A 25,019-nucleotide genomic window follows, 5' to 3' on the forward strand; every position below is an offset into this window, starting at 1 on the left:
GTCTCCACGCTCTCTCTCTCTCTCTCTCTCTCTCTCTCTCTCTCTCATTTCTTTCTTTCTTCTACTGTGTAAGCTTCATCTTCTTCCTCAGGTTAGCCATGGTGATTATGTTATCATGGTGTCAGAGCTTCGGCTCTTGATCCTGTGTACTAACTCATGAGCTTCCGCTTTGATCTCTTTGATTAGATTTCAATTTGATGTATTCCCAATTTCAATCCCTAACCCTAAAATTCAATATCACCCGCATCCTGCCATAGATTCTCGCTCAAATTCTGGCAACATTCATCGATTATCGATCTATGCTTTCAATGTGTTTCAGTTCCAGTGATTTGCTCAGATTTACTTCGTCGAGGGTTATCTAGGGGCCTATGAGATCCATGACTTTGCTTTCAATCTCTGTTTTGGTGCTATAATTGCTTCGACTGGGCTCGATTGCTTGGGTTTTTCTATCTTCAACACTATTGCTGAGTTTCTGAAGCAAAGCCTCTCTCTCTGTTTGTTCTTCAAGTACAGTATGTTCAGATCTAGTCTATTTCTTGATTTTTTTGGCCTGCTTGATACTGTGTGATGAAGATAATGTCGATATTGAATTGTTGATGCAATCTTGTTCATAATCTGCTGCAGAAAGCCATAGAGAGATTCCAATTTGTTGAATGTGTGTTGTTGTTGAATTGTTGCTACATATGGACACGTTAAAGCAATGCTTGGATGTTACTATGATTGAAAATCTGCATTTGTCTGTTAAGCCTTGAAGCTTTTGGAATAGTATCAAGAGGTTATGATGATTGGTGATGTTACTGAGAGTTGATTGTTGATGTTTAAAGGCAAAGACTAATATACAAAGGATCATGTTGCAACTTGCAAGGAGTGCAAAGTCATACGTTGGTTTTGAGAACAAAATTTTCATAAAGTTTGGTGGTAGGTGAAAAGAAAAGAAGACAAAATGTTAGGGTTTAGTGAATTTGGAGTTGTTTGATTCATTTTGGATTTGGACTAAGGCATAAATATGGCCACTAGTCAAATTTCATATCAGATTTATATGTTGCTTAGTATGATGACGAGAAGATTGGATGATCATAACTTCATTACTTGGAGCTATCAGTTTCAAACTCTTTTAGAGGGTCAAGACCTATTTGGTTATATTGATGGCACTACTCTTTGTCCTACAAAGTATGTGATCACTGAAGATGGAGTGACAAATGAGATCACTGCAACTTACAAAGAGTGGAAGAAGACAGACAAGGCCATATTAAGTCTTCTGATTGCCTCACTCTCTTTTGATATAATGGATTATGTGGTCGGCAGCAAGACATCAAGAGAAGCATGGATGAAATTGAATGACAGATATGCAACAAACTCGAGATCACATGTTATGCAATTAAAGACTGATATGTATACAATTACAAAGGGAATGGATTCAATTGAGAAATATTTGATGAAAGTCATACGTGCAAGGAACCAACTGCTTGCATTAGGAGTAAGAATGAAGACGAGGACATTGTTGTGGTTGTACTCAATGGTTTGCCTGCAGAATTTGATATCATAAAAGCAATCATTCGGGGAAGAAAATCACCAATTGCAATGCAAGAATTGAGGATTCTATTACTCTCTACTGAAAGAGATATTGCAAATAGGGTAGTTCTCAATATACAAGCCTTCTCTGCTATGAAAACTAAAAAGATTGTGTCTCAGAGATGTCTGAATGGCAGTGGCAACAGGTCTAAAACTGGTGGAGACGCAAGGAGAAATAGGAATAACTTTTTGTCGTCTTCACAATGTCAAATCTGCAGGGAGAAAGACACGGCTGTGCGTTGCTCCTATAGGAATATTGCTCTTCCTGATCAATCCTCTAACTCTGTGCTTATTTGTCAAATCTGTGATATGAAAGGACATGCAGCCTTGGAGTGTAATCATCTTGGCACCCACATTGGAGTGTCTCCTGTTGTGGTTGATGGGGGAGAACAGACTGTTGTAATTGATGAGAGAGAACACAATATGATAAATGATGATGGAAGTGATAATTTTGGAAGAGCTGTTGTAACTGATGAGAGAGAACATAATATGATAAATGGTGATGGAAGTGATAAATCTGGAAGAGAAAATATTGGTGGTGTTTTTATTGATGGAAGTGATCATTCTGGAAGAGCTGTTGTAACTGATGAGAGAGAACATAATATGATAAATGGTGATGGAAGTGATAAATCTGGAAGAGAAAATATTGGTGGTGTTTTTGTTGCTGAAGATATTTCTAGCACTGGTAGTGATGAAAATGATAGTTCGAAGAGAAAATATTGGTGGTGTTTTTGTTGCTGAAGATATTTCTAGCACTGGTAGTGATGAAAGTGATAGATCTGGAAGAGAAAATATTGGTGGTGTTTGTTTTGTTGCTGAAGATTGTTCTAGCACTGGTAGTTCTATTGGAATTCAGTATGTTGATCAAGTTTCTGTGGATCAAGTACCTCCTGATATTGCCTCCTTTGAAGCTGTTATTAGAAATTCAGTATGTTCAGTTGTTGGTGGGCTAAAGGTCGAAGTACATGCAATTAACCAAAATCAAGTGATGATGATTTCAGCAGCGTTTCTTATAATCTTGTGCAGTGTACAAAATTTTGGGACAAGTAAAGTGGGAATTGCTATAGACCCTGCCTTTTTTATATGGTTTTGTCCTCTCAGGGGTATTGGCATTTACAACATTGTTTTTCAAAATGACAGCAGTGTCTTGAGGGCTTTCAATCATGTTCACATATATTCCTTCTTCAAGAGGAACTCAACCAAGGCATTGCATTCCCTTGAAAGTTGTCTTCTATGCGCAACAGGTTCCGAGGCAATGCACACAGATACATTTGTTTGCCTTGTTTTGTCAAGCCTTATGTGGGGATATTTGGGTCATACGGCATACCTGATGGAGAATCCCAGTGGTGCTGATCAACATTTGTTTCCTTCAATATCAAGTGGTGTTTTCTGGCCTATGTTCTTCATCGCTAATGCTGCTACATTGATTAATAGTCATGCAATGTCAACAACCATATTTTCATGCCTTAAACAACCAATGGTTTTTGGTTGTTTTCCTTGTCTTAAAATCATGCATAAAACAGCTTCTATGAATAAAGAAATTATGTTAAGAAAGCAAGAGATGAGTTGCAAACATAATGGGGTGCTCTGCTGTCCAGGAATATATGCAAATAATTTAGTTGATATAGCTCCTATGGGTGTTTCCAGTTCTTGCGCAGCTCTCTGATTATCTCATGTTCAAATGCTCAAGAATGAAGGTACTATTCTTTGTGATCAAATCATGCATAGATGCATTAATTGCTGGTGGTCTCCAATACTTGACGTTTTCAAGTCTAGCATGTGGAATCAAGAGCATCAGTGCTACTGAATTCTGCAGTATACAAAGTTTCATTCTTAGTTTGGTTAGGAAAGTCCTATCTTCAATTCTACCAATCTCAGTTTGTTAACCCTCACTGAGATTGAGGGGAGCAGGGACGGAAGATTGACAAGAGCTATATGGGCTGTAGCCTAGACAACATTTTTCACCAATGTTTTTTTAATAAACAACCCAGTCAAATTTTATACAAAAAAGAAAAAATTTCATTGGTTATTTATAATTTATGCTTAGTCATCCCATAATTAATTCTCCACCACTTATGTATGTTTTATTTATACCATAATCATGCTATAAAAATGTTGATAATTATGTATCTATCTATATTTTCTACTACTATTATATATGAATACCAATATGAGTTTAAATTGTCAATTTATGTTTATTATTAATTGGAAAGAAACAATTACTATTGGTGATTTTTTTAAGAATATTTCATATGGTAAATTTAGCCCAGGGTATTTCGAAATGCTGGCTCCGTCCCTGGAGGGGAGGTGTTAACGTGATGAATATGTTGCTCTGCTGATGTGGCAATTTATTATAAATAGCTTTTGGATTGTAATAGTTGTTAAGTCTTGTAGACTGTGACTTTATTCTAGAGAAAATACAGAAAATTTGCTCCAGCTCTCTCTCATTTCTCTCTTTCTTCTACTGTGTAAGCTTCATCTTCTTCCTCAGGTTAGCCATGGTGATTATGTTATCAGACTTGGCGTTCTATGCCGTGCAACTTGGTTTTTCTTACGTATATGGATTTTGATCTCATTAAGCGAAATACCTACTTAAGGGATGCAGTGACTGGGAAGCAATGTCGAAGGCGACATTCAATGTGGCAGTGGACTCCATTGATTCGGAGTTCTCTCGTTTCATTGCTGCAGGGAAGCTTCATGGTAAGACTGACAAAGTTTCCGGTGTACTAGAAATTAATCGTCTTGATGCTAAGAAATTAATTTCACTGTGCAAATCAAGCAAGTGAACTTTTTATAAAACCAGCGTGGTTGAGATGTAGTTCGATTAACTAACTTAACTGAGTAGTATTTATTTTTTTGTTTCCTCTTCAAGTTATTGAAAAAATTTAGCATAATGATCTATAGGTTTCCTTTCATCTTTCTATTCGATCCATCGAAGAAGACAAGCGAAGCTACAGACACAAATACACGCCAAGAAGGCAAGAACTGCAGAGACAAGAATAATAGGATACAGAAAGCTTTGTTTTAGCCTTTTGTTTCATTAGTATTGCTGACTAGTATTTTTTTTTTTTTAGTAGTTATTAAAATTATTTTCTTCGAAGGTGACTACATATCTTTCTATATTTTTTCTAGTTTTATTTTGGCCTGATGGATGTGTCCTACGAGCTATTTCGGAATCTTAGAAGGTAATGCTGCAGTGTTGTTGAGATGATTCCGAGAAACAAGTAAACATCAGTTTCCTATTTTGATTATTAGGAGCTACGATGGACAAGCCAACTTCCAAACAAATATATGCAAACAAAATATATGTATCAAACTTGGTAGCTGTGAAGGAGATGAATACAATGGAAGTCATAAATAGGTTAACAGTTGCTGTCTTTGCCTGTTTACAAGAAGTCGATCTGTAATGTGTTGAATTGGTCCTTCCTGAACTAGGAAAGCTTCAAACAAGTTCATAGAGGATATTTAAATTCTACACTACAGTAGTAGCAATGAAATTACCTTGTGCTGTTGTGCATAAAGCGATCAACTGATCCCAGTAAGCTAATTCCCTCGACTTCTCCTTTAAAGGCGTGCCAGCAAATCTGTTTGACAAACTGATTCTACTAGTTCCAATGCCCCAACTGATGGACAGTCATAGCTTAGCACTTTCAAACACATCTTGAAGGTTTGTTAGTGCGAAAATTATACAGCGCACCCGGGTGGCCGCGCACCCGTCCATCTCCGCCGTCAATTTTGAAAAAGTCAAAAGTCCACGTCAAATGGACGGTAGAGATGGACGGGTGCGCAACGCACCCGGGTGCGCTGAATACGCTCTCTCCTGCATTTCTATATATTATCCTGCACTAACTAATATATAGAAATGCAGGCACTAACTAATATATAGAAATGTAGGATGCTGTTACCGGTTCCATCAAGTCACTGTAAATCTTTTGTTTGTTAGTCAAATGGCCGCCTAATGATGCCTTCTATGGGACCATTGATGTTTCTTCTTCAAATCGTGAAGGTGACCCTGCCATAAAACAATTTTTTTTTTTTGGGTAAGCGTAAAGAGACTAACTCATCGAAATACAAAATACAGAAGACAATTAATTAGACGAATCATACTCCATCAGATCTCTAACTGGATGCAGATTTAATTGTTAGGATTCGAATCACTGAGAAAACTAGAAACAACTGAACACACCAAAACACCAGAACTTAAAATAAACAAGAGAATAGACTTCTGAACAGAAAAATGAGTATGAAATGGAAAAATGGCAAAGGTAGCTGTAGGACTTCCACGAGTTCCACCATAATATAAAAAAGACATGGTGTTTTGTTCAGAAATCAGTCTATATATTTAGCGGTACACTTATGTATCTCCTTACAATCTTACATAAGTATACACACATCTCCAACATATCAACCAAGAAGGAAATCATGGAGGGTGCTTTGTTCTACACATCTCTGTCCCTCCTCTTTATCCTCTCGATCACATTCAAATACTTTTTCCGAACTAAACAACACCGCCACACGAACCTCCCACCAAGCCCACCTTCTCTTCCACTTCTTGGTCATCTCCATCTCCTAAGCCCCACAATCCATCGAACCTTCCACCAACTCTCACAGAAATATGGCCCTGTTGTGTCCCTCTGGTTTGGCTCACGTCGCGTGGTTGTAGTTTCTTCATCCTCAGCAGCTCAAGAATGTTTCACCAAAAACGATATTGTTCTGGCAAACCGTCCTCGCTTCATGCTCACAGGCAAGCACCTGGGTTACAACTACACCACTGTAGTGGAGTCTCCCTTTGGTGATCACTGGCGCAACCTACGCCGCATTGGAACCACAGAGATCTACTCTACCAATAGGCTCAACTCTTTCTCAGGCATCAGACAGGATGAAGTCACGAAATTGCTGCTCAAACTTTCACGCAACTCACGTGAAGATTTTGCAAAGGTGGACTTGAGAAACGTGATCTCTGAGATGACCTTCAACATCATAATGACAATGGTGGCAGGAAAGAGGTTTCATGGGGATGATGTTTCAGACAACGAGCAGGCCAAACGGTTCAGAGATATCATGAGGGAGGCTTTCACATATGGTGGTGTAACAAATCCCTCAGACTTTGTTCCTATTTTGAAATGGTTTGGGAGTGGTGGGTTTGAGAAGAAGGTGATGGCCTTGAGTAAGAGGATGGATGCGTTCTTGCAAGAATTGATTGATGAGCAGCAGCTGAGTAGAACTACATCAGATCAGAGTGAAGCAAGTACAATGATCCATCATTTACTTTCTATGCAAGAATCAGAACCCAAATACTACACCGACGAAATTCTCAAAGGACATATATTGGTTAGTACATCCCCTTATTTAATATCTGCATCAAGGTAGATAGATTATAAAGGGAGCTGTTTTGCTGACATGCCCCTTTCGTTCTGCCCAGGTTTTTCTTTCTGCAAAACCTTCCTCCTTACTTCACTAAAAAAAAATGAAGCAAAAAAAAAAAAAAAACTCAGATTCTTGAAACTAGCTTTTTTTCACATCAATATAATACCTAGGCTCCAGAAATTATTTCCTCACTTTCATTGGCCGGTGTTCTATTTCCAGACAAATGAAAAAAAAAAAACTTCAACAGCTAGCTATACATCATTTCTAAACCAAACAGAACAATAAAGAAAGGGGAAACAATGGATTAAACATTACAATATCTCAACTTGTTATTTTTCTATTCCATACTTCCCTGGCTTTCCCCAAGAGATAGGAATCCCTCAATCCCTAACTAAAACACAAAAGTACAAAAGAAATTAGAAAACTAAACAAAAATTAATAATTTCAAGGCAACAAGGCACAGCACTAGATATAATATGTCCCCACTTCACATACACAACCAAGAAATGGAGCAGAATTATTCTAAAGGGAGTATCAGAGTAGAGAGTCTCATAATTCCTAAACAATGTAATGGTTGAACTCAAGTAAGAAAGCCGGAATCTCTCATGAATAAACTGAACCCCAATTCCCATTACCAATCCTTTTTTTTTCCCACAGAACACAGAAACCAATTCAAAGAATTTAGTACTCTCATTTTATTTCATTATTTTCTGTGTATTATTTTATTTAGTATAGGTTGGAGTACTTACGGAGGTCTTCTTACATCAATAGCCAGTGAGCACAGTAACAAAATGATAAAAGAAAGTGGGGTAGTAGCATTAACAATTCAGATGACTAAAGATAAAGCAATAAACAGGAAAAGAGTGCATGACAAATTTTTAGGGAGTGCTAATACCAGTAGCCAGCTTGCATATGTAGTTGTTGGCTCATGGCAAAAGCCAACAGGTCTAACTTCCGTAATTGATTTCCAGGTCATGCTTTTGGCTGGTACTGATTCATCATCCTTAACACTGGAATGGACCATGTCCAATCTGCTCAACAATCCTGAGGTGCTAGAAAGAGCTAGAGCTGAACTGGATGCTGAATTTGGACAAGAACGCTTAATAGATGAACAAGATATCTTCAAACTACCTTACCTACAAGGTATCATCTCTGAGACCCTCCGCTTGTACCCTACAGCCCCACTACTAGTACCACATTATTCATCTGATGACTGCACCATTGGAGGATTTGACGTGCCACGTGACACGATAGTAATGATCAATGCATGGGCTATACATAGAGATCCGACTTTGTGGGATGATCCTGAAAGCTTCAAGCCTGAGAGGTATGCAAATGGTGGGGATGACTCACACAAGCTCATGCCATTTGGACAAGGAAGAAGGGCGTGCCCAGGAGCAGGCTTGGCACAACGTGTGGTTGGCTTGGCTTTGGGATCATTGATTCAATGTTATGAGTGGGAAAGACTTACTGAGATGAAGGTTGATATGAGTGAAGGTAAAGGACTCACAATGCCTAAAGCTGTGCCACTGGAGGCTATGTGTAAAGCACGCCCAATTGTGAACAAGGTTTTCTCTTAGATGAAAATGCAGGACATAACTACAGTACTGTAAATTAAAAGACATTTCATTCTTACTTGTGTTAAGTCTTATGATATATCAAAAAATTAAAATTATGCGTGTTGTATTATCACTGTGCAAATTGGTCAATCATTTTTATAATAAAAGGTTTACCTAAGACATAAGAAAAACCTATTGAGCAGTGACTTTGGCACCTGCCTATATTGTGATCAATTGCATACTTCTCTTGATTTATTGTAACCTCTTTGATCACAATGATCATAGGAATCTAAACCCACAACTGATTACACCTTCTCGAACTGTCTGCCTAAAACCCATTTCGATTCTGTCCAATAGGATTGAATTTAATCAAATAAAATCTCATATTAGATATTCACTGCCAAGCTCACCGAAAGTCTAGAACGGAGTATACATGTATCAGAATCACTAAAAAGATATTCATGAGGATATGATCAGTACCAATTAATGCTTTTTCTTTGTTCAAGGAATTGAGTTCCATCCAGCTCCATCGACTCAGAATCAGTGTTAGCCTGTGAAAGTTTCCCCAAGTGGCCAGAGAGATTGGTTGCATAATCTGAAAGAGAAAGTATACAATTGATTATATGGGAATACTGATAAAAAAAAACAGAGAGAACCTTGGAGCTCAGGGATCAGAGCTGATCTGAGTCGTCGTCGTCGTCGTCGTTTTTCTTGGAGCTAAGTGCTAATGTTGTTGTTTGTGGGGAGTTTAAACTTCGAAAGGGTTGAAACCAGTCTGCCCAAACACATTTAATTATGTAAGATCAAGACACGTCTACTTAAAATGAAATAAAAGGATCAAATATGTTTAAGTTTACAAAACAAATAAATAAGGGAACCAAAAAATTCTTCTATACACAATGATGCACACATACAGTGTAGTCTCAACCTTGCATTTGTATTATTATCTTCTAATCACAGTCATCTACATAGAATCGTGTATCATCTACAGACCTATAATAAACTTCTGGGTCCGGCGGCTATATATGGATGGCGGACATAAGCGAAATACCATCTTTTCATCTTACCATTTACCAACCAATAAGGACTTCATGGTATGCCTGCATAAATGTGTGCCTGCATAAATGCATAACACATCTTCATGTTATCAACCAAGAAGGAAGTCATGGATGGCCTCTTCATCTGCACATCTCTGTCCCTATTCTTCATCCTCTTGATCATCATCAAATTCATATTTCGAACTAAACAACACCTACCACCAAGCCCTCTAACTTTACCAATTATAGGCCATCTCCATCTCCTAACCCCCTTACCCCATCGAATCTTCCAACAGCTCTCACAGAAATATGGCCCTGTTGTTTCCCTCTGGTTTGGCTCACGTCGTGTGGTTGTAGTTTCTTCATCCTCAGTAGCTGAAGAATGTTTCACCAGAAACGATCTTGTTCTGGCTAACCGTCCTCGCTTCATTCTCATAGGCAAGCACGTAGGCTACAACTACACCACTGTGGTGGTGTCTCCATATGGTGATCACTGGCGCAACCTACGCCGCATTGGCGCTACAGAGATCTACTCTCCCAGTAGGCTCAACATGTTCTCGAGCACCAGGAAGGATGAAGTCAAGCGACTGCTGTTCAAACTCTCACACAATTCACGTAAAGATTTTACAAAGGTGGACTTGAGATCAATGCTCTCTGAGATGGCATTTAACATCATAATGACAATGGTGGCCGGGAAGAGGTATTATGGAGATGGTGTGTCGGACAATGAAGAGGCCAAAGAGTTCAGAGATATCCTGAGCAAGATTTTCTTGTATGCTGGTGCAACAAACCCCTCAGACTTTATGCCTATTTTGAAATGGTTTGGGGGTGGTGGGTTTGAGAAGAAGTTGATGGAGTTGGGTAAGAGGAATGATGCATTCTTGCAAGGTTTGATTGATGAGCAGAACCTGAGTAAAACTACATCAGATCAGAGTAAAGCGAGTACCATGATCCACCATTTACTTTCTCTTCAAGAATCAGAGCCCAAATACTACACCGATGAAATTATCAAAGGGCATATACTGGTTAGTACAATCATTCAATCTCTGCATCAAGCTACATGGATAAAGGAGCAGTTCTGCTCTGTTGGCATTTTCACCAAAACAAGAAATCATGCATTCTCCAAAACCACTCTTATTTGCCCCTATCTTTTGCAAGGTCTTTCTTTCTGCAGAACCTTCACCTTGCTTTACATGTGACTAAAATAAACAAAAATTTCCATTCCAGCTTCGTGATAACTATACGCATAAGCTTTCATAGTATCTTATCTACAAATGAATAAAATATGGCTATGCTTTATATTACAATCTAATTTCCACAATCATTTTCAGGTCATGCTTATGGCGGGTACTGATTCATCATCCCTGACAATAGAATGGGCTATGTCCAATCTGCTCAACCATCCTGAGGTGCTAAAAAGGGCTAGAGCTGAACTGGATGCTGAATTTGGACAAGAACACTTAATAGACGAACCCTATATCTTCAAACTACCTTACCTACAAAGTATCATCTCAGAGACTCTCCGCTTGTACCCTACTGCTCCACTACTAATGCCCCATTATTCATCCGATGACTGCACCATCGGAGGATTCGATGTGCCACGCGACACAATGGTAATGATCAACGCTTGGGCCATACATAGAGATCCTAAGTTGTGGGATGATCCTGAAAGCTTCAAGCCTGAAAGATTTGCAAATGGTGGAGAAGAGCCATACAAGCTCATGCCATTTGGACAAGGAAGAAGGGCTTGCCCTGGTATAGCCTTGGCTCAACGTGTGGTTGGCTTGGGTTTGGGATCAATGATCCAATGTTTTGAGTGGGAAAGAGTTGGTGATATGAAGGTTGATATGAGTGAAGGTGAAGGACTCACAATGCCTAAAGCTGTGCCATTGGAAGCTATGTGTAAAGCACGCCCACTTGTAGACAAGGTTCTCTTCTAGATTATTAAAAACAAAAAAAACAAAGACCAGAAAATTCTCTAGTGTAAAACAGATACTCATACTTGTGTCTATCAAGTTGTGTATCCAATTGAAAATAATGTGTATTGTACTACAAGGGAGCACATTCATCAATCATTTATATCTGTGTCAAGCAGTGCCAAGAAATAAGAACAGCCTAGTGAGTTCTGTGATAACTGCTTCAAGATATTGCCATGACAACTTCTCTTTAGTTATTATGATCTCTTTAATCCCAATAACACTGAAAATAAGAATCTAAAGTTCGAAACCTACACGGTACACCTATACCCCCTTCTATCTCCACCCTTATAAACCTAGTTCCATTCTGACCAATTCAGTTCAATCTAATCAAATCCAGAACCAAACTAGACATTCATAACGGCAGAGTATATTAACAGGATTGTGAAAATTACCGTGTTTGTCAATGGAATACAATTCCTAGCAGAACTAGAACGTAGTGTACATGTTTCAGGATCATAATGAGAGATAAATAAGGTAAAAGTATATTGATATGGATGTGATCAGTACCGAGTGATGCGTTTTCTTTGCTGGTGGAATTCACTTCCTTGCAGCTCCATCGACTCAGAATGAGAGTATTAGCCTGTGATACTGTAATAGTTTCACCAAGTGACCAAAGAAATTGGGCAAGGAAATTGGTTGCATAACCTGAAAGAGAAATTCAACAATAGTACAGTACGATTGAAAATTAATCAACTGCGGGACTGAAAAAACTAGACCTTGAAGCTTGGGGATCACTGCTGATCATGAATCTGTCTCCTTTATCGTCTTTTTTCTGCCTTTTTATCAAACAAAACGTTAACACTAGAAATCATAAAAGGGTTGCAGTTCTAGTGTGAGAACAAAGGTGAGTGTGTAATCTAACAAGTTGGAAAGAAGAAATTCTCAGTATTCAACTGATTCTCATTTTGGCCCCAAGAGGCACTGCAACTTTGTTCTAGTCAACTGGAAGCCTAGGTTTCTTCTTCTATTGGTAATGGGGACTTGGGGACCATGCAAATGCCTACCTTTCCCTTGGAAATCTAAGCTACAACGGCGGTTGGAGTAGTCTTCCCCTACCTCTAAGTGCCAGTTTCACACATAGTTGCCGGGTTATTGTGTTTTCATTTACATCAAAGACTCATCTAAATCAAGAATAATTGTACATATCAGAACTTAAAAATAAACAAAATTGATTTCAGTACAATCACTTTATAATGAAATAGAAAGTAATGTGATCATGGAAAAGACAGAGCTAGCTGTAAGTCCTAAACATGAACATTCCACTATATGTTCATCTCTTGACTTTGGCAGCAGCTTTATCTTTATGGATGGCCCTAATAGATGCATCCCCCATCTTCTTCATCTTACCGATTCTTACCCACCATGTAGCTCTTATTGGAATATGTTTTGAAATTCATCTTTACAAGTTGTGCTAAACAACAAATTGTCTTTAATTTTGTTGTTTGAATATTTGATCTATTTTTCATTCCGCAGCCTTATAAATAAAATCCTGGGTCAAGGACTGTAGATAACGTACACAAATGAATAACACATTTTCATCTTGCCAACCAATAAGTTCTGCATGTTATCAACCAAGAAAGGAACCCATGGATGGCCTCTTCATCTCCATATCTCTGTTCCTCATCTTCATCCTCTTGATCACCATCAAGTTCCTATTTCGAAGTAAACATGCACAACACCTCCCACCAAGCCCTCCAACTTTACCAATTATAGGCCATCTCCATCTCCTAACCCACTTACCCCATCGAACCTTCCATCAGCTCTCACAGAAATATGGCCCTGTTGTTTCCCTCTGGTTTGGCTCACGTCCTGTGGTTGGACAATGAAGAGGCCAAACAGTTCAGAGATATCATGAGCAAGAGTTTCTCGTATGCTGGCGCAACAAACCCCTCAGACTTTGTGCCTATTTTGAAATGGTTTGGGGGTGGTAGGTTTGAGAAGAAGGTGATGGACTTGGGTAAGAGGATGGATGCATTCTTGCAAGGTTTGATTGATGAGCAGAATCTGAGTAAAACTACATCAGATCAGAGTAAAGCAAGCACGATTATCCACCATTTACTATCTCGGCAAGAATCAGAACCTGAATACTATACTGACCAAATTATCAAGGGGCATATACTGGTTAGTACAATTATTGAATCTCTGCATCCCCTACATGGATATACAGGAGCAGTTTTGCTGGCATTTCCAAAATTGGAAATCATGCCTTCTCCAATACCACCCTCAGTCCCTCACTTGCCAAGTTACCGAACCATCAAAACGAACAACTTACCTTTTGTGAAGTTCTTTTTTTCTGCATAACCTTCCTGATACTAACTAAAATAAATAAATCAATTCCAGCTTCTTGATAGTGTATATAATTGAGTGTGTGTGTCTATATATATATAAGCTTTCATGGTAACTTATTTACAAATAAATAAATATGGCTATGGTTTATATTACAATCTAATTTCCACAATCATTTTCAGGTCATGCTTATGGCGGGTACTGATTCATCATCCCTGACAATAGAATGGGCCATGTCCAATCTGCTCAACCATCCTGAGGTGCTAAAAAGGGCTAGAGCTGAACTGGATGCTGAATTGGGACAAGAACGCTTAATAGACGAACCAGATATCTTCAAACTACCTTACCTACAAAGTATCTCTGAGACTCTCCGCTTGTACCCTACAGCCCCACTACTAGTACCACATTATTCATCTAATGACTGCACCATAGGAGGATTCAATGTGCAGCGTGACACAATGGTAATGATCAATGCTTGGGCCATACATAGAGATCCTATGTTGTGGGACGATCCCGAAAGCTTCAAGCCTGAAAGGTTTGCAAATGGTGGAGAAGAGCCATACAAGCTCATGCCATTTGGACAAGGAAGAAGGCTTTGCCCTGGTATGGGCTTGGCGCAACGTGTGGTTGGCTTAACTCTGGGATCATTGATTCAATGTTTCGAGTGGGAAAGAGTTGGTGATATAAAGGTTGATATGAGTGAAGGTAAAGGACTCACAATGCCTAAAGCTGTGCCACTGGAGGCTATGTGCAAAGCACGCCCAATCTTAAGCAAGGTCTCCTAGATTAAAATCCAGGACATAATGAGGGTATTGTAATTTCAAATATAGATTTCAATACTAATCTTGAATATTCAATTCAAATAAAATGTGCTTTTGTATAATCAGAGAGCATCTTGAACAAACATTTCTATCCTTGTATTCTGATCTTAACATACTTCTATGTCAATCTGATTTGTTCAAGCACAATTACAATCATAATAAGAACCTAAACCTGAACCTAATCCCACTCTTCTCTCTCCACCCATATAATCTCTTCAATTCAATCCACTAGAATGCAATTTACAGTTTTACACATTTGCGAAAAAATTACTGAAAGAGAAAACCAGGCAAAACTGCAAAAGAAAGTTAATATGAATGTGATCAGTACCGTTGGAGATTCACTTGCTTTTAGTATTGGGCATCCGCAAATGGTAGCTTCCTCGATTAAGAGTATTAGCCTGTGAAATTTTCCCAAGTGATCAGAGAGAATTGAAGTTTTACAGTTACAGATTCTGAAAGAGTTTGAGACATACTGCAAGAACGAAACTGTATAGCTCAGGGGTTAGTGCTGATACATACCAAAAGCCATCAAATTTTACAGTTATTACAAGTCTACCATTCTGTCCAAGCTCCCTCTTCTGCTTCTTAACTAAAGCCCAGAATACTTTGGGTAAAAGAAAAGCCCATTTTCATGGAGAAGAGAGAAGACCTAGTTGTTAAGCAAAATTAATGTAGAAATGGCATTGGTTAGTTCTAAAGAATCGGACAGGTGGAATCTTTTCCCTTTTGAGGAGGAAGATGATGTAACCCAGAAATGGGTTACCGCCATTCAAACACTGCTTTCATTATTCAGGTATGCTCTTAATCAAAGTTTTGATTTTTATATTTTGTAATGATCAAGTTTTTGATTATAAAAACTGGGTCAAGTCACGAGCATTTTTAGTTCCTTTTTTTATTATGCATAATTGAATATGAAGTCAACTTCAGTGATATCTATTGGTGTTTCTTTTGTTTTCTGGGACCATTGATGTTACTGCTATAGTAGTGCTATTCTCATCCAAATGCCAAAAGACAAAAGTCTAGTCGTCTCAGAAAAAAAAATGAAAACTGACTAAAATTTCTGATACTTGGCCAATTATATGTGATATGGTTGGACAAGAAACAACTCCAAACACCCAAAATATCCTGTATTTTATCTGCCCAGCGTATGATGTATTAGACTATTAGGGATATATGTATCAGTTTACCTCTCTTGCTTGGAATTTTGTAATACCAAATTTCTCTGGTTGATATTTCAGCTTTCTAAGCTAGCAGACTTTTCCTGTTCAAAGTCTTTGTATTGCATATTGGAGATTCTGAGTTCTTTCAACTCCAGATCTCTGCTAAGCCATAATCAACTAAGTCCATCATTTTCTATGGAATTTTTTCAAAAGTGCAGAATCCATGTCCATATTCTGCTTCTTTTTCTCCTCCTCTTCTCAAACCTTCACTCTCTCTCTTTTGCTGATAATTACTACATCAATTGTGGCTCAGATGCTAATGTGAGCCTCACTACTGGCCAGAATTTTGTTGCAGAATCAAAGTCTGGTTCCTCTTTCTCCAAAAGCAACGCCATCGCAGACACGAACCAGTTGTCAGCTTCACTATCAGCTCTCTACCAGACAGCAAGAGCTTCCAGTGATCCTTTCTACTATGAGTTCAAGGTCACTGTTGGTACTTATCTGGTACGCCTGCATTTCTTAGCCTTTTTTTCCACCTCAAGTAATCTCTCGGCAGCTGTTTTTGATGTTCTGGATTCTACAAAATTCACACTGTTGAACAATTTCAGTGCCAAAAGTAGTACTAGTTCTCCTTTGATAAAGGAGTTCTTTCTAAGAATTGATAGTACCGAGTCATTTAGACTGTATTTTACACCCAGGGCATCATCTTTGGCTTTTGTCAATGCTATTGAATTCTTCGCCGTCCCTCCAGATTTCACCAACTTCATCCCTGAGAATTTCACCAGTAATAATAGCCCTTTACAGACAATTTACAGAGTGAATGTTGGGGGCCCTTCAAACAATGATACATTGTGGAGAAGCTGGGAAACAGATGACACTTACCTGCTCGATCCAAACTCTGCTAAGGAAACCAGCAAAGGTATACTTAGTAGAAATAATGTGGGAAAATTTGATGGTTTCGTTTTCTCTAATGTGTCTGTTGCGCCAGATTGGGTTTACCTGACTGCTAAAGCGATGAATATTAATGCTAGCAGGCCAGCGAATTCCTCCAACATAACCTGGTCTTTAAGAGTGAGAGCGAATGCTAGGCACATTGTCCGGGCTCATTTCTGTGACATTGTTGGTTCGGCGCCTGGTAACGTTATATTTAACTTGTATTCAAATGGCAACATCCGCAAAGAGGTTGGCAGGGCTCCTCTGTCGTCTGTTCCTTTCTACTATGACTTTGTGGTGAATTCTAGTGCGTCTGAACTCATTAACATCAGCATAAGACCTAGGAATGATTCTGCAGAACCAAATGCATTTCTAAATGGGCTAGAAATATTGGAGATAATGGAGGGAAAAGGTTCAATTCCTCATGTGGAAGTGCCCAAGAAGAATATTGTGGCTGTGGTGGTTGGCTCAGTTCTTGGGGGCCTGTCACTCATCTGCATTTTAGTAGCTGGATTTGTGTTCCGTTTGAGACAAAGAAAGGCAGAGAAGCAAGTTGAAACTTCAGACTGGTCACCAATGCCTGCAAATGGCGGGAGTTCCTACAGCAAAGTGACTGAAAGAACCATCACTGGTTCACCTATGAATCTGATGAATCTTGGGTTGAAGATATCTTTTGCCGAAATTCAGTCGGCAACTCACAACTTTGACACCAAATTTCTGATAGGTAAGGGTGGCTTCGGGAATGTATATAAAGGGACTCTCTTTAATGGCACCAAGGTAGCTGTAAAGCGTGCTTATAAGCGAGATGAGCAAGGTTCAGGATCCGGCCAAGGCCTTCCAGAATTCCAAACAGAGATTATGGTATTGTCCAAGATCCGCCACCGCCATCTTGTGTCCTTAATTGGGTACTGTGATGAAAGGTGTGAGATGATACTAGTCTATGAGTTCATGGAAAAGGGGACCTTGAGAGACCATTTGTATGAATCGAACTTCCCTCGCTTGACGTGGAAGCAAAGACTTGAAATTTGTACTGGAGCAGCAAGGGGTCTTCATTATCTCCACACAGGTGCAGCTGGGGGAATCATTCACCGTGATGTCAAGTCCACCAACATATTGCTTGATGAAAACCATGTTGCCAAAGTTGCTGACTTTGGCCTTTCGAAATCTGGCCCTCTTGATGAGACGCATGTCAGCACAAATGTCAAAGGCACTTTTGGTTACCTAGATCCTGAGTATATGATGTCTGAACAGTTGACAGAAAAATCTGATGTGTACTCATTTGGTGTAGTTCTTCTTGAGGTGTTATGTGGAAGACCTGCTATTGATCCAACACTTCCAAGAGAGCAAATGAACTTAGCTGACTGGGGAATGCTTTGCAAGAAAAAGGGGTTGCTTGAACAGATTGTTGATTCTCCATTGAAAAGTCAGATTGATCCCAGCTCACTGAGAAAGTTTGGTGAGACGGCTGAGAAGTGTTTGCAAGAAGATGCTTCTGATAGGCCAACAATGGCCGATGTGCTGTGGGATTTGGAGTATGCATTACAGCTTCAGCAAACAACGAAGCTGAAAGAGGCTTATGAGGACAGCACAACCATTGATGCTTCATCAGCTGCATTCGGTTTGCCAATTGTTCAGCGTTTTCCTTCACTTGGTTCGACCATAAATGGAGATGATATGAGGGACAACGAATTGGACACGACAGAAAATGAAATTTTCTCCCAATTGAAAATTGGTGATGCCAGATAGATTTAAGGTTCGTCAGCTTACATTAATTTTGTTTTTGTTTCTTTAGCCTGTCAAGTAATTTTGGTGATGTGCCTTGTTACTTTATCTGTATGTTTGTTTTATTAGCGTCTCTAAGATGTTATATATGATAATCTCAATTCTGCGTAAATAGAAGCTGGATATGATTTGATTTCATCTTCACTGTTTTCCTGAGGCTACTTCAACTGCCCTCATACTTCCGTAGCCTAAATTCTAGGCAAGTTAGCCTTTTCTATCCTTTCTCTGGCATCCAGTAATGTGGTCTCCTGACTCAAACAAGTAGTTTCAAAATGTAGAGCCTGGGACAAGGATTTAACTTGGACAATGAGATCAGGGTACAGAAGAATTCAGATTATAGAAAACCAGGATTATGGCAATTAAGAATTGCTTAATCCGCAAACCCCCTTAGATGGAGTGCCTAGAATTTTCTGAAAATCTCATATTTGACAGAATGAAAAACCTATAATAGGTTTTGAACTTGGTTTGGTTAAGTCAGGAAGTACCAGAAGAATGTCTTTGCGAGTATACTCCTTATAAAGAAAGGCATATTTATCAGAGAACAATCTCGTCAACACACTTTGGATCAGTTGCGCTTATTTATCAATGTAGACGGTGGAAAATGCTAGATTGAAAATTATGTGTTCTCCTAAACCAAGTGTGGTTGGTTTGATTTTCGAATCATTGATTCAAATCTTTCAATGTTAGGAGACTTATAAAGTCAATGAGGTGGAAGTTGATACGAGTCCATGACCAAGGGTAAAGAACTCAGCATGCCTAAAGCTGTTCCATTAAAGCATATCCAACTGTGATCAATGTTCTCGCTTGAATGAAAAGGCAGATTATTATTAGTTACTGTCATTCAAAACAGACGTCATACTTCCCTGTATTAAGAATGCTGATAAATTCAAGTGAAAAGATGTGAGTATCGCAGAGCACAGTAATTGCTTGTTTCTATTTTGTTTTATGGAACAAGGTATAATGTTGTATTGGAGAGATCATCAGTTCTTAAGTGTGTAGGTGAAGGTAAAGCAAAGGGATTTTGATACAATGCCTCAGAGTTGTTCCTACTTTTTAAGCTATGGCACAAAGGTTAATTATCAGCTTAAGCAAAACGTTGGCATTTCTTAGTCCTAAGCATTTGACGGCAATAGCTCTTCCTTTCGAGGAAGATCCTCACTGATATGGTGAATTGGTGATAGTGATTCAAAGTCTTATTCCAGTAGTCCGGCATATTCCTATTTGGCTGGTTGTAATCTGTACACAGGCTGATAGCTTCATCTACAAGCATTTTTTTTTTTTCTTCTTTTTTTCTAGCTTATGATTCACTAGTTTAGGTGCTGCAAATTGAAGTCATCTAGTTTCTGTAGTTTCTTTCCATCTTCTAACAAAAAATAATAATAATAATTGAAGTCATCTAGCTTATGCTCATAGTGCTTTTATGGGACCATTGATGTGATTGCTATTCTGATCCAAATGCCAAAGGACAGTGAGCCTGAAAAGAGGCGATTTTTCATTAGCTGCTGATATTTCTATTAAGACATGATATGTTTGGACAGGATAGAACTGAAAACACCGAAAATGTCCTCGTTTTATCTGCCACTATATGAAATATATTAGGGACATATGAATAAATTTATTTCAGTCAGGCTTTTTGGAATTTTCCAAATTTGATTGAATGGTTGATATTCCAGTTTTCTAAGTTCACAGACTTTTCCTGTTCGTAGTCATTCTACTGCATATTGGAGTTTATTCAACTCCAGAGTTCTGCTAAGCATTATCAACTAAGTACATCAGTTTCCATGGAATTTTTTCAGAAGTGCAGAACCTGTGTCCCTATGCTTCTTGTTTTTCTCCTCCACTTCTCAAACCTTCACATTCTCTCTTTTGCTGATGACTACAAAATCAATTGTGGCTCAGATGCTAATGTGAGCCTCATTGCTGACCAGAATTTTGTTGGAGAATCAAAGTCTGGTTCCTCTTTCTCCAAAAGCAACACCATCGCACACACAAACCAGTTGCCGGCTCTCTACCAGACAGCAAGAGTTTATAGTGATCCTTTCTACTATGAGTTCAAGGTCACTACTGGTACTTATCTGGTACGCCTACATTTCTTAGCCTTTTCTTCCACCTCAAGTAATCTCTCTGCAGCTGTTTTTGATGTTTTGGATTCTACAAAATTCATACTGCTGAACAATTTCAGTGCCAAAAGTAGTACTAGTTCTCCTTTGATAAAGGAGTTCTTTCTAAGAATTGATAGTACCGAGTCATTTAGACTGTATTTTACACCCCGGGCATCATCTTTGGCTTTTGTCAATGCTATTGAATTCTTCGCCGTCCCTCCAGATTTCACCAACTTCATCCCTGAGAATTTCACCAGTAATAATAGCCCTTTACAGACAATTTACAGAGTGAATGTTGGGGGACCTTTAAACAATGATACATTGTGGAGAAGCTGGGAAACAGATGACACTTACCTGCTTGATCCAAACTCTGCTAAGGAAAGCAAAAAAGGTACACTTAGTAGAGATCATGTGGGAGAAATTAATGGTTTCGTTTTGTCTAATAAGTATGTCGCGCCAGATGGGGTTTACCTGACTGCTAAGGCGATGAATATTACTGCTAGCAGGCCAGCCAATTCCTCCAACATAACTTGGTCTTTAAAAGTGAGTGGGAATGCTAGGCACATTGTCCGGGCTCATTTCTGTGACATTGTTGGTTTGGCGACTGGTAACATTCTTTTTGACTTGTATTCAAACAGCAACTTCCGCAAGGAGATTGGCTGGATTGATCTATCTGTTCCTTTCTACTATGACTTTGTGGTGAATTCTAGTGCGTCTGAACTCATTAACATCAGCATAAGACCTAGAAATGATTCTGTGGAAAAAAATGCATTTCTAAATGGGCTAGAAATATTGGAGATAATGGAGGGAAAAGGTTCAATTCCTCATGTGAAAGTGCCCATGAAGAATATTGTGGCTGTGGTGGTTGGTTCAGTTCTTGGAGGCCTATTTCTCATCTGCATTGTAATAGCTGGATTTGTGTTCCGTTTGAGACACAGAAAGAAAGAGAAAGGAGTTGAAACTTCAGTTTGGTCACCAATGCCTGCAAATGGAGGAGGGAGTTCTCACAGCTCTGCTTTCAATCTAAATTATCTTGGTTTGAAGATATCTTTTACTGAAATCCAGTCTGCAACAAACAACTTTGACACGAAGTTGGTGATAGGCAAGGGTGGCTTTGGTAATGTTTATAGAGGGACTCCCTTGAATGGCACAAAAGTGGCTGTGAAGAGAGCTTATAAGCGAGATGAGGAAGGTTCAAGCTCAGGCCAAGGCCTCTCAGAATTCGAAACTGAAATCATAGTATTGTCGAAAATCCGCCACCGCCATCTTGTCTCCTTGATTGGCTACTGTAATGAAGGGTCTGAAATGATTCTAGTGTACGAGTTCATGGAGAAAGGTACCCTGAGAGATCATTTGTATAATTCTGACGTCCCTCGCTTGTCATGGGAGCAAAGACTTGAAATTTGTACTGGAGCAGCAAGGGGTCTTCATTATCTCCACACAGGCGCAGCTGGGGGAATCATTCACAGAGATGTCAAGTCCTCCAACATATTGCTTGATCAGAACCATGTTGCCAAAGTTGCTGACTTTGGCCTTTCGAAGTCTGGAGCTCTCAATGAAACGCATGTCAGCACTAATGTTAAAGGCACTTTTGGTTATCTTGACCCCGAGTACATGATGTCGCAACAGTTGACAGAAAAATCTGATGTTTATTCATTTGGTGTAGTTCTACTCGAAGTGTTGTGTGCAAGACCAGCTATTGATTCAATGCTTCCAAGAGAGCAAATGAATTTGGCTGAATGGGGAATGTTTTACCAGAAAAGAGGGCTGCTTGAACAGATTGTTGATTCTGCACTAAAGGGTCATATTGATCCTAGCTCACTGCGGAAGTTTGGTGAGACGGTTGAGAAGTGTTTGCAAGAAGATGCTTCTGATAGGCCAACAATGGCTGATGTGCTGTGGGATTTGGAATATGCATTACGGCTTCAGCAAACAACAAAGCTCAGAGAGGCTCATGAGGATAGCACAACCATTGATGCTTCATCAGCAGCATTCGGTTTGCCAAATGTTCAGCGTATTCATTCACTTGGTTCCACAATGAATGGAGATGATATCAGGGAAGACAACTTGGACACAACAGAAAGTGAAATTTTCTCCCAACTGAAAATTCGTGATGCTAGATGAATGTGAACTTTGTCAGGTGATATTTACTCTTGTTTAAGTTTCTTTAGCCTGTAAAAGTAATTTAGAATAAGAACTACCTCGTCAGTTTAAATCATGTCTTTGATTTCATTAGCACCACTTTGCCATCTCAAGATGTCATAATAACAGCAGAATCAAGATGTCAAAAATTCTTATTTTTAGCTCCAAATTGCTGGAGATCGTCCAAGATGTCAAAAGTGCATACTATACTTGGTGTCAGACTTTTTCTAGCAAAAGGAAATGGTATCTGATGCTTATTTTTTGCTTCATTAATCCTAGCTCGGTGTTACAAACTCGAGGGTTCATGTTGATTAAGTAATCTATGTACGCATCCATTCAAAATTAATTGGTTATGGGTGGAGAGACACAAACCCTATAAACTATTTCATAAGGTCACCGTTTTTTCTGCCCGCAACAACACACTCTACATCCTCACAAGCAGTAAGTGTTAGGGTTTGAAAAGATAATAGTTCTGGTGAAATAATCTTTCATTGATACAGAGGGAATACATATACAAGTGTAATTGTGACTGACTAGGAAACTAAACTCTATAAGGAAACATATATATACAGATAAGTAAATCCCTAATAGAGAAGATACTGTCTAATAGGGTTATGCAGCTGATGAGATACAGCTGATCTTCTTTCTATCTAAAGACTATTTTCCTTACAGGGTTCACTGCTATGAACAAATAAAAGTCGAGCAAAATAAAACTACAGACAAACCCAAATGAGGACTATGATCATTTGACATGTACCGGCAACAAGAATGGTATTTCTACTAGCAAAATTACCTTCTTTACAAGTACTACATAGCTAGAAGTTGATTACACAAAACCAATGAAGAAACAATATTTTCGAAACAATATGATCTTAACCTCTAGTGGCCAGAGCCCTTCCTGCTAGGTCCAGAAGCCATAGTAGACATCTGATACCTAACAAAAACCATGTCCCTCATCTTCTTGAGTTCTGCGAAAACCGAAGCTTTCTCGATGATCATCCTGCCCCTCTCTGCAGCACCATGACCAGTACTACTCCTGCTCCTAACTCCGGCTGATCGAAGAGCTCGACACTCGACGAGAACATCATTGGAGTTTGAGAGCACCAGAATCATCACCAAGAGTGTTGGAAAGAACAAGCAAATGTGTCTTCTCATGCTTGATGCTTGGAGCATTGGAAGTGAAAAGTGTTTCTCCGAGTGCCCCAAACTATATATTAGGATTCCTTTGAATGAAATATTCCCTCCCCTTGGCAAAAAGAATGGAGTAGAGAGAGATTGGCTTGGCATCTTGAATTATATTCATATATAAGAGGGTGATATGAACGGCCTTTGTATGGGTGGCAAAGGACGGTGAAGAGCTTTTATATGAAAGGGGGCCCTTGAAGGGGTATGTTTGACCGGAGCTTTTCCCATTCATGAGGTTGAGGCGCAGACATTACAAGCTAGGGAAGCTCCACTCTCACGTTTGGGTCGATCTGTCTGGATTTGACTTCAAGAACACATGCACATATTCTTGCGTTTGGGACTTCGGTCGGAGCTCTTTTAACCTATAATATTGTCAATGGAATTCATTTCTTGGATTCCTATTTCGATTTTCACATGTGTCATTGTTTTCTCTTTTAGGAAAATGAAAGAAAATATACAAATAAATTCGTCATGTTGTTGTCAAGTTGGTCGGACGATACAGAATGTAACCTCTATGTCTAAGTTTGAGTTTCTACTCTCCTCAGTTTATGACCAGCAGGTTCATGGAAGCTTTGGATTCGTATGCCTGCGGTTTGGTTTAATATTGGTTTAATATTGTACACCTGGAATATCACAAAACTTCCAATTGTATTGATGAGATACATATACTGATTAGTCGGTATCATTTAGTTTGGTGAAATTAGCCTCTTGTGTTTGAACAAAATGTCTTGAGTTTAAGGAAAGTTGGAAGACCGGCCAATTTGACAACCACGTACATGTCGGTTTGGGCAGACTGTTGGAGTTCAATAGATGCATGAGATCAATGTCTTGGGTGTGTTCTCAAATGTCAATATCACAGACCCAATGGTCAATATGATTTCAATATACATATGTACGTGTTTCATCAAATATAAATATTCTTCTCCGACTAAATCTAACAATGTGCAACAGACCAAAGATTTATACCAAGAAGCTGGATCAACACATATATGTGAAATTGTGAATAAACTCGTGGGAATCTGAATCAAGCAAATATAAAAACAATAGATGAACAGAGATACAGATCCACCTGAAACAATCAACAAGTTAAGGCT

General features: G+C 39.0%; 6 protein-coding genes across 6 annotated transcripts; all 6 read left to right on the forward strand.

Annotated features, from left to right (window-relative positions):
• The first annotated feature begins 1,184 nt into the window (after positions 1-1,184).
• Positions 1,185-3,304, forward strand: LOC101305106 (potassium transporter 7-like). The gene is made up of 2 exons (XM_004287939.1): positions 1,185-2,954; positions 3,171-3,304. The coding sequence occupies exons 1-2, from the start codon at positions 2,183-2,185 to the stop codon at positions 3,236-3,238; spliced, it is 840 nt and encodes a 279-aa protein (XP_004287987.1). The 5' UTR covers positions 1,185-2,182; the 3' UTR covers positions 3,239-3,304.
• Positions 3,305-5,901: 2,597 nt separating this feature from the next.
• On the forward strand, positions 5,902-9,043 carry LOC101305693 (cytochrome P450 81F1-like). The gene is made up of 2 exons (XM_004287941.1): positions 5,902-6,903; positions 7,911-9,043. The coding sequence occupies exons 1-2, from the start codon at positions 5,929-5,931 to the stop codon at positions 8,517-8,519; spliced, it is 1,584 nt and encodes a 527-aa protein (XP_004287989.1). The 5' UTR covers positions 5,902-5,928; the 3' UTR covers positions 8,520-9,043.
• Positions 9,044-9,610: 567 nt separating this feature from the next.
• LOC101305403 (isoflavone 2'-hydroxylase-like) lies at positions 9,611-11,547 on the forward strand. Its single transcript, XM_004287940.1, has 2 exons — positions 9,611-10,560; positions 10,867-11,547. Exons 1-2 carry the CDS (start codon positions 9,640-9,642, stop codon positions 11,473-11,475), a joined length of 1,530 nt encoding a protein of 509 aa, XP_004287988.1. The 5' UTR covers positions 9,611-9,639; the 3' UTR covers positions 11,476-11,547.
• A 1,690-nt stretch (positions 11,548-13,237) lies between these two features.
• On the forward strand, positions 13,238-14,585 carry LOC101306382 (cytochrome P450 81D1-like). The gene is made up of 2 exons (XM_004289137.1): positions 13,238-13,635; positions 13,983-14,585. Exons 1-2 carry the CDS (start codon positions 13,288-13,290, stop codon positions 14,583-14,585), a joined length of 951 nt encoding a protein of 316 aa, XP_004289185.1. The 5' UTR covers positions 13,238-13,287.
• A 713-nt stretch (positions 14,586-15,298) lies between these two features.
• LOC101306677 (probable receptor-like protein kinase At2g23200-like) lies at positions 15,299-18,509 on the forward strand. Its single transcript, XM_004289138.1, has 2 exons — positions 15,299-15,414; positions 16,000-18,509. Exons 1-2 carry the CDS (start codon positions 15,299-15,301, stop codon positions 18,458-18,460), a joined length of 2,577 nt encoding a protein of 858 aa, XP_004289186.1. The 3' UTR covers positions 18,461-18,509.
• Positions 18,510-20,170: 1,661 nt separating this feature from the next.
• Positions 20,171-22,722, forward strand: LOC101306966 (probable receptor-like protein kinase At2g23200-like). The gene has a single exon (XM_004289139.1). It carries the CDS (start codon positions 20,278-20,280, stop codon positions 22,720-22,722), a length of 2,445 nt encoding a protein of 814 aa, XP_004289187.1. The 5' UTR covers positions 20,171-20,277.
• The last annotated feature ends 2,297 nt before the right edge of the window (positions 22,723-25,019 follow it).

This window comes from Fragaria vesca, linkage group LG1 (genome assembly GCF_000184155.1).
Source record: "Fragaria vesca subsp. vesca linkage group LG1, FraVesHawaii_1.0, whole genome shotgun sequence".
NCBI classification, from domain to species: Eukaryota; Viridiplantae; Streptophyta; class Magnoliopsida; order Rosales; family Rosaceae; genus Fragaria; species Fragaria vesca.

Bases quoted from the DNA above. Each gene is read 5' to 3' on its own strand.
- LOC101305403 (XM_004287940.1), top strand. From the start codon at position 9,640: ATGTTATCAACCAAGAAGGAAGTCATGGATGGCCTCTTCATCTGCACA. The intron at 10,561-10,866 runs GTTAGTACAATC...AATCATTTTCAG, and splicing joins TTATCAAAGGGCATATACTG to GTCATGCTTATGGCGGGTAC.
- LOC101306382 (XM_004289137.1), top strand. From the start codon at position 13,288: ATGGCCCTGTTGTTTCCCTCTGGTTTGGCTCACGTCCTGTGGTTGGAC. The intron at 13,636-13,982 runs GTTAGTACAATT...AATCATTTTCAG, and splicing joins TTATCAAGGGGCATATACTG to GTCATGCTTATGGCGGGTAC.
- LOC101305106 (XM_004287939.1), top strand. From the start codon at position 2,183: ATGGTGATGGAAGTGATAAATCTGGAAGAGAAAATATTGGTGGTGTTT. The intron at 2,955-3,170 runs GTGTTTTCTGGC...TCTGCTGTCCAG, and splicing joins GTTTCCTTCAATATCAAGTG to GAATATATGCAAATAATTTA.
- LOC101306966 (XM_004289139.1), top strand. From the start codon at position 20,278: ATGGAATTTTTTCAGAAGTGCAGAACCTGTGTCCCTATGCTTCTTGTT.
- LOC101306677 (XM_004289138.1), top strand. From the start codon at position 15,299: ATGGCATTGGTTAGTTCTAAAGAATCGGACAGGTGGAATCTTTTCCCT. The intron at 15,415-15,999 runs GTATGCTCTTAA...TCAAAAGTGCAG, and splicing joins ACACTGCTTTCATTATTCAG to AATCCATGTCCATATTCTGC.
- LOC101305693 (XM_004287941.1), top strand. From the start codon at position 5,929: ATGTATCTCCTTACAATCTTACATAAGTATACACACATCTCCAACATA. The intron at 6,904-7,910 runs GTTAGTACATCC...ATTGATTTCCAG, and splicing joins TTCTCAAAGGACATATATTG to GTCATGCTTTTGGCTGGTAC.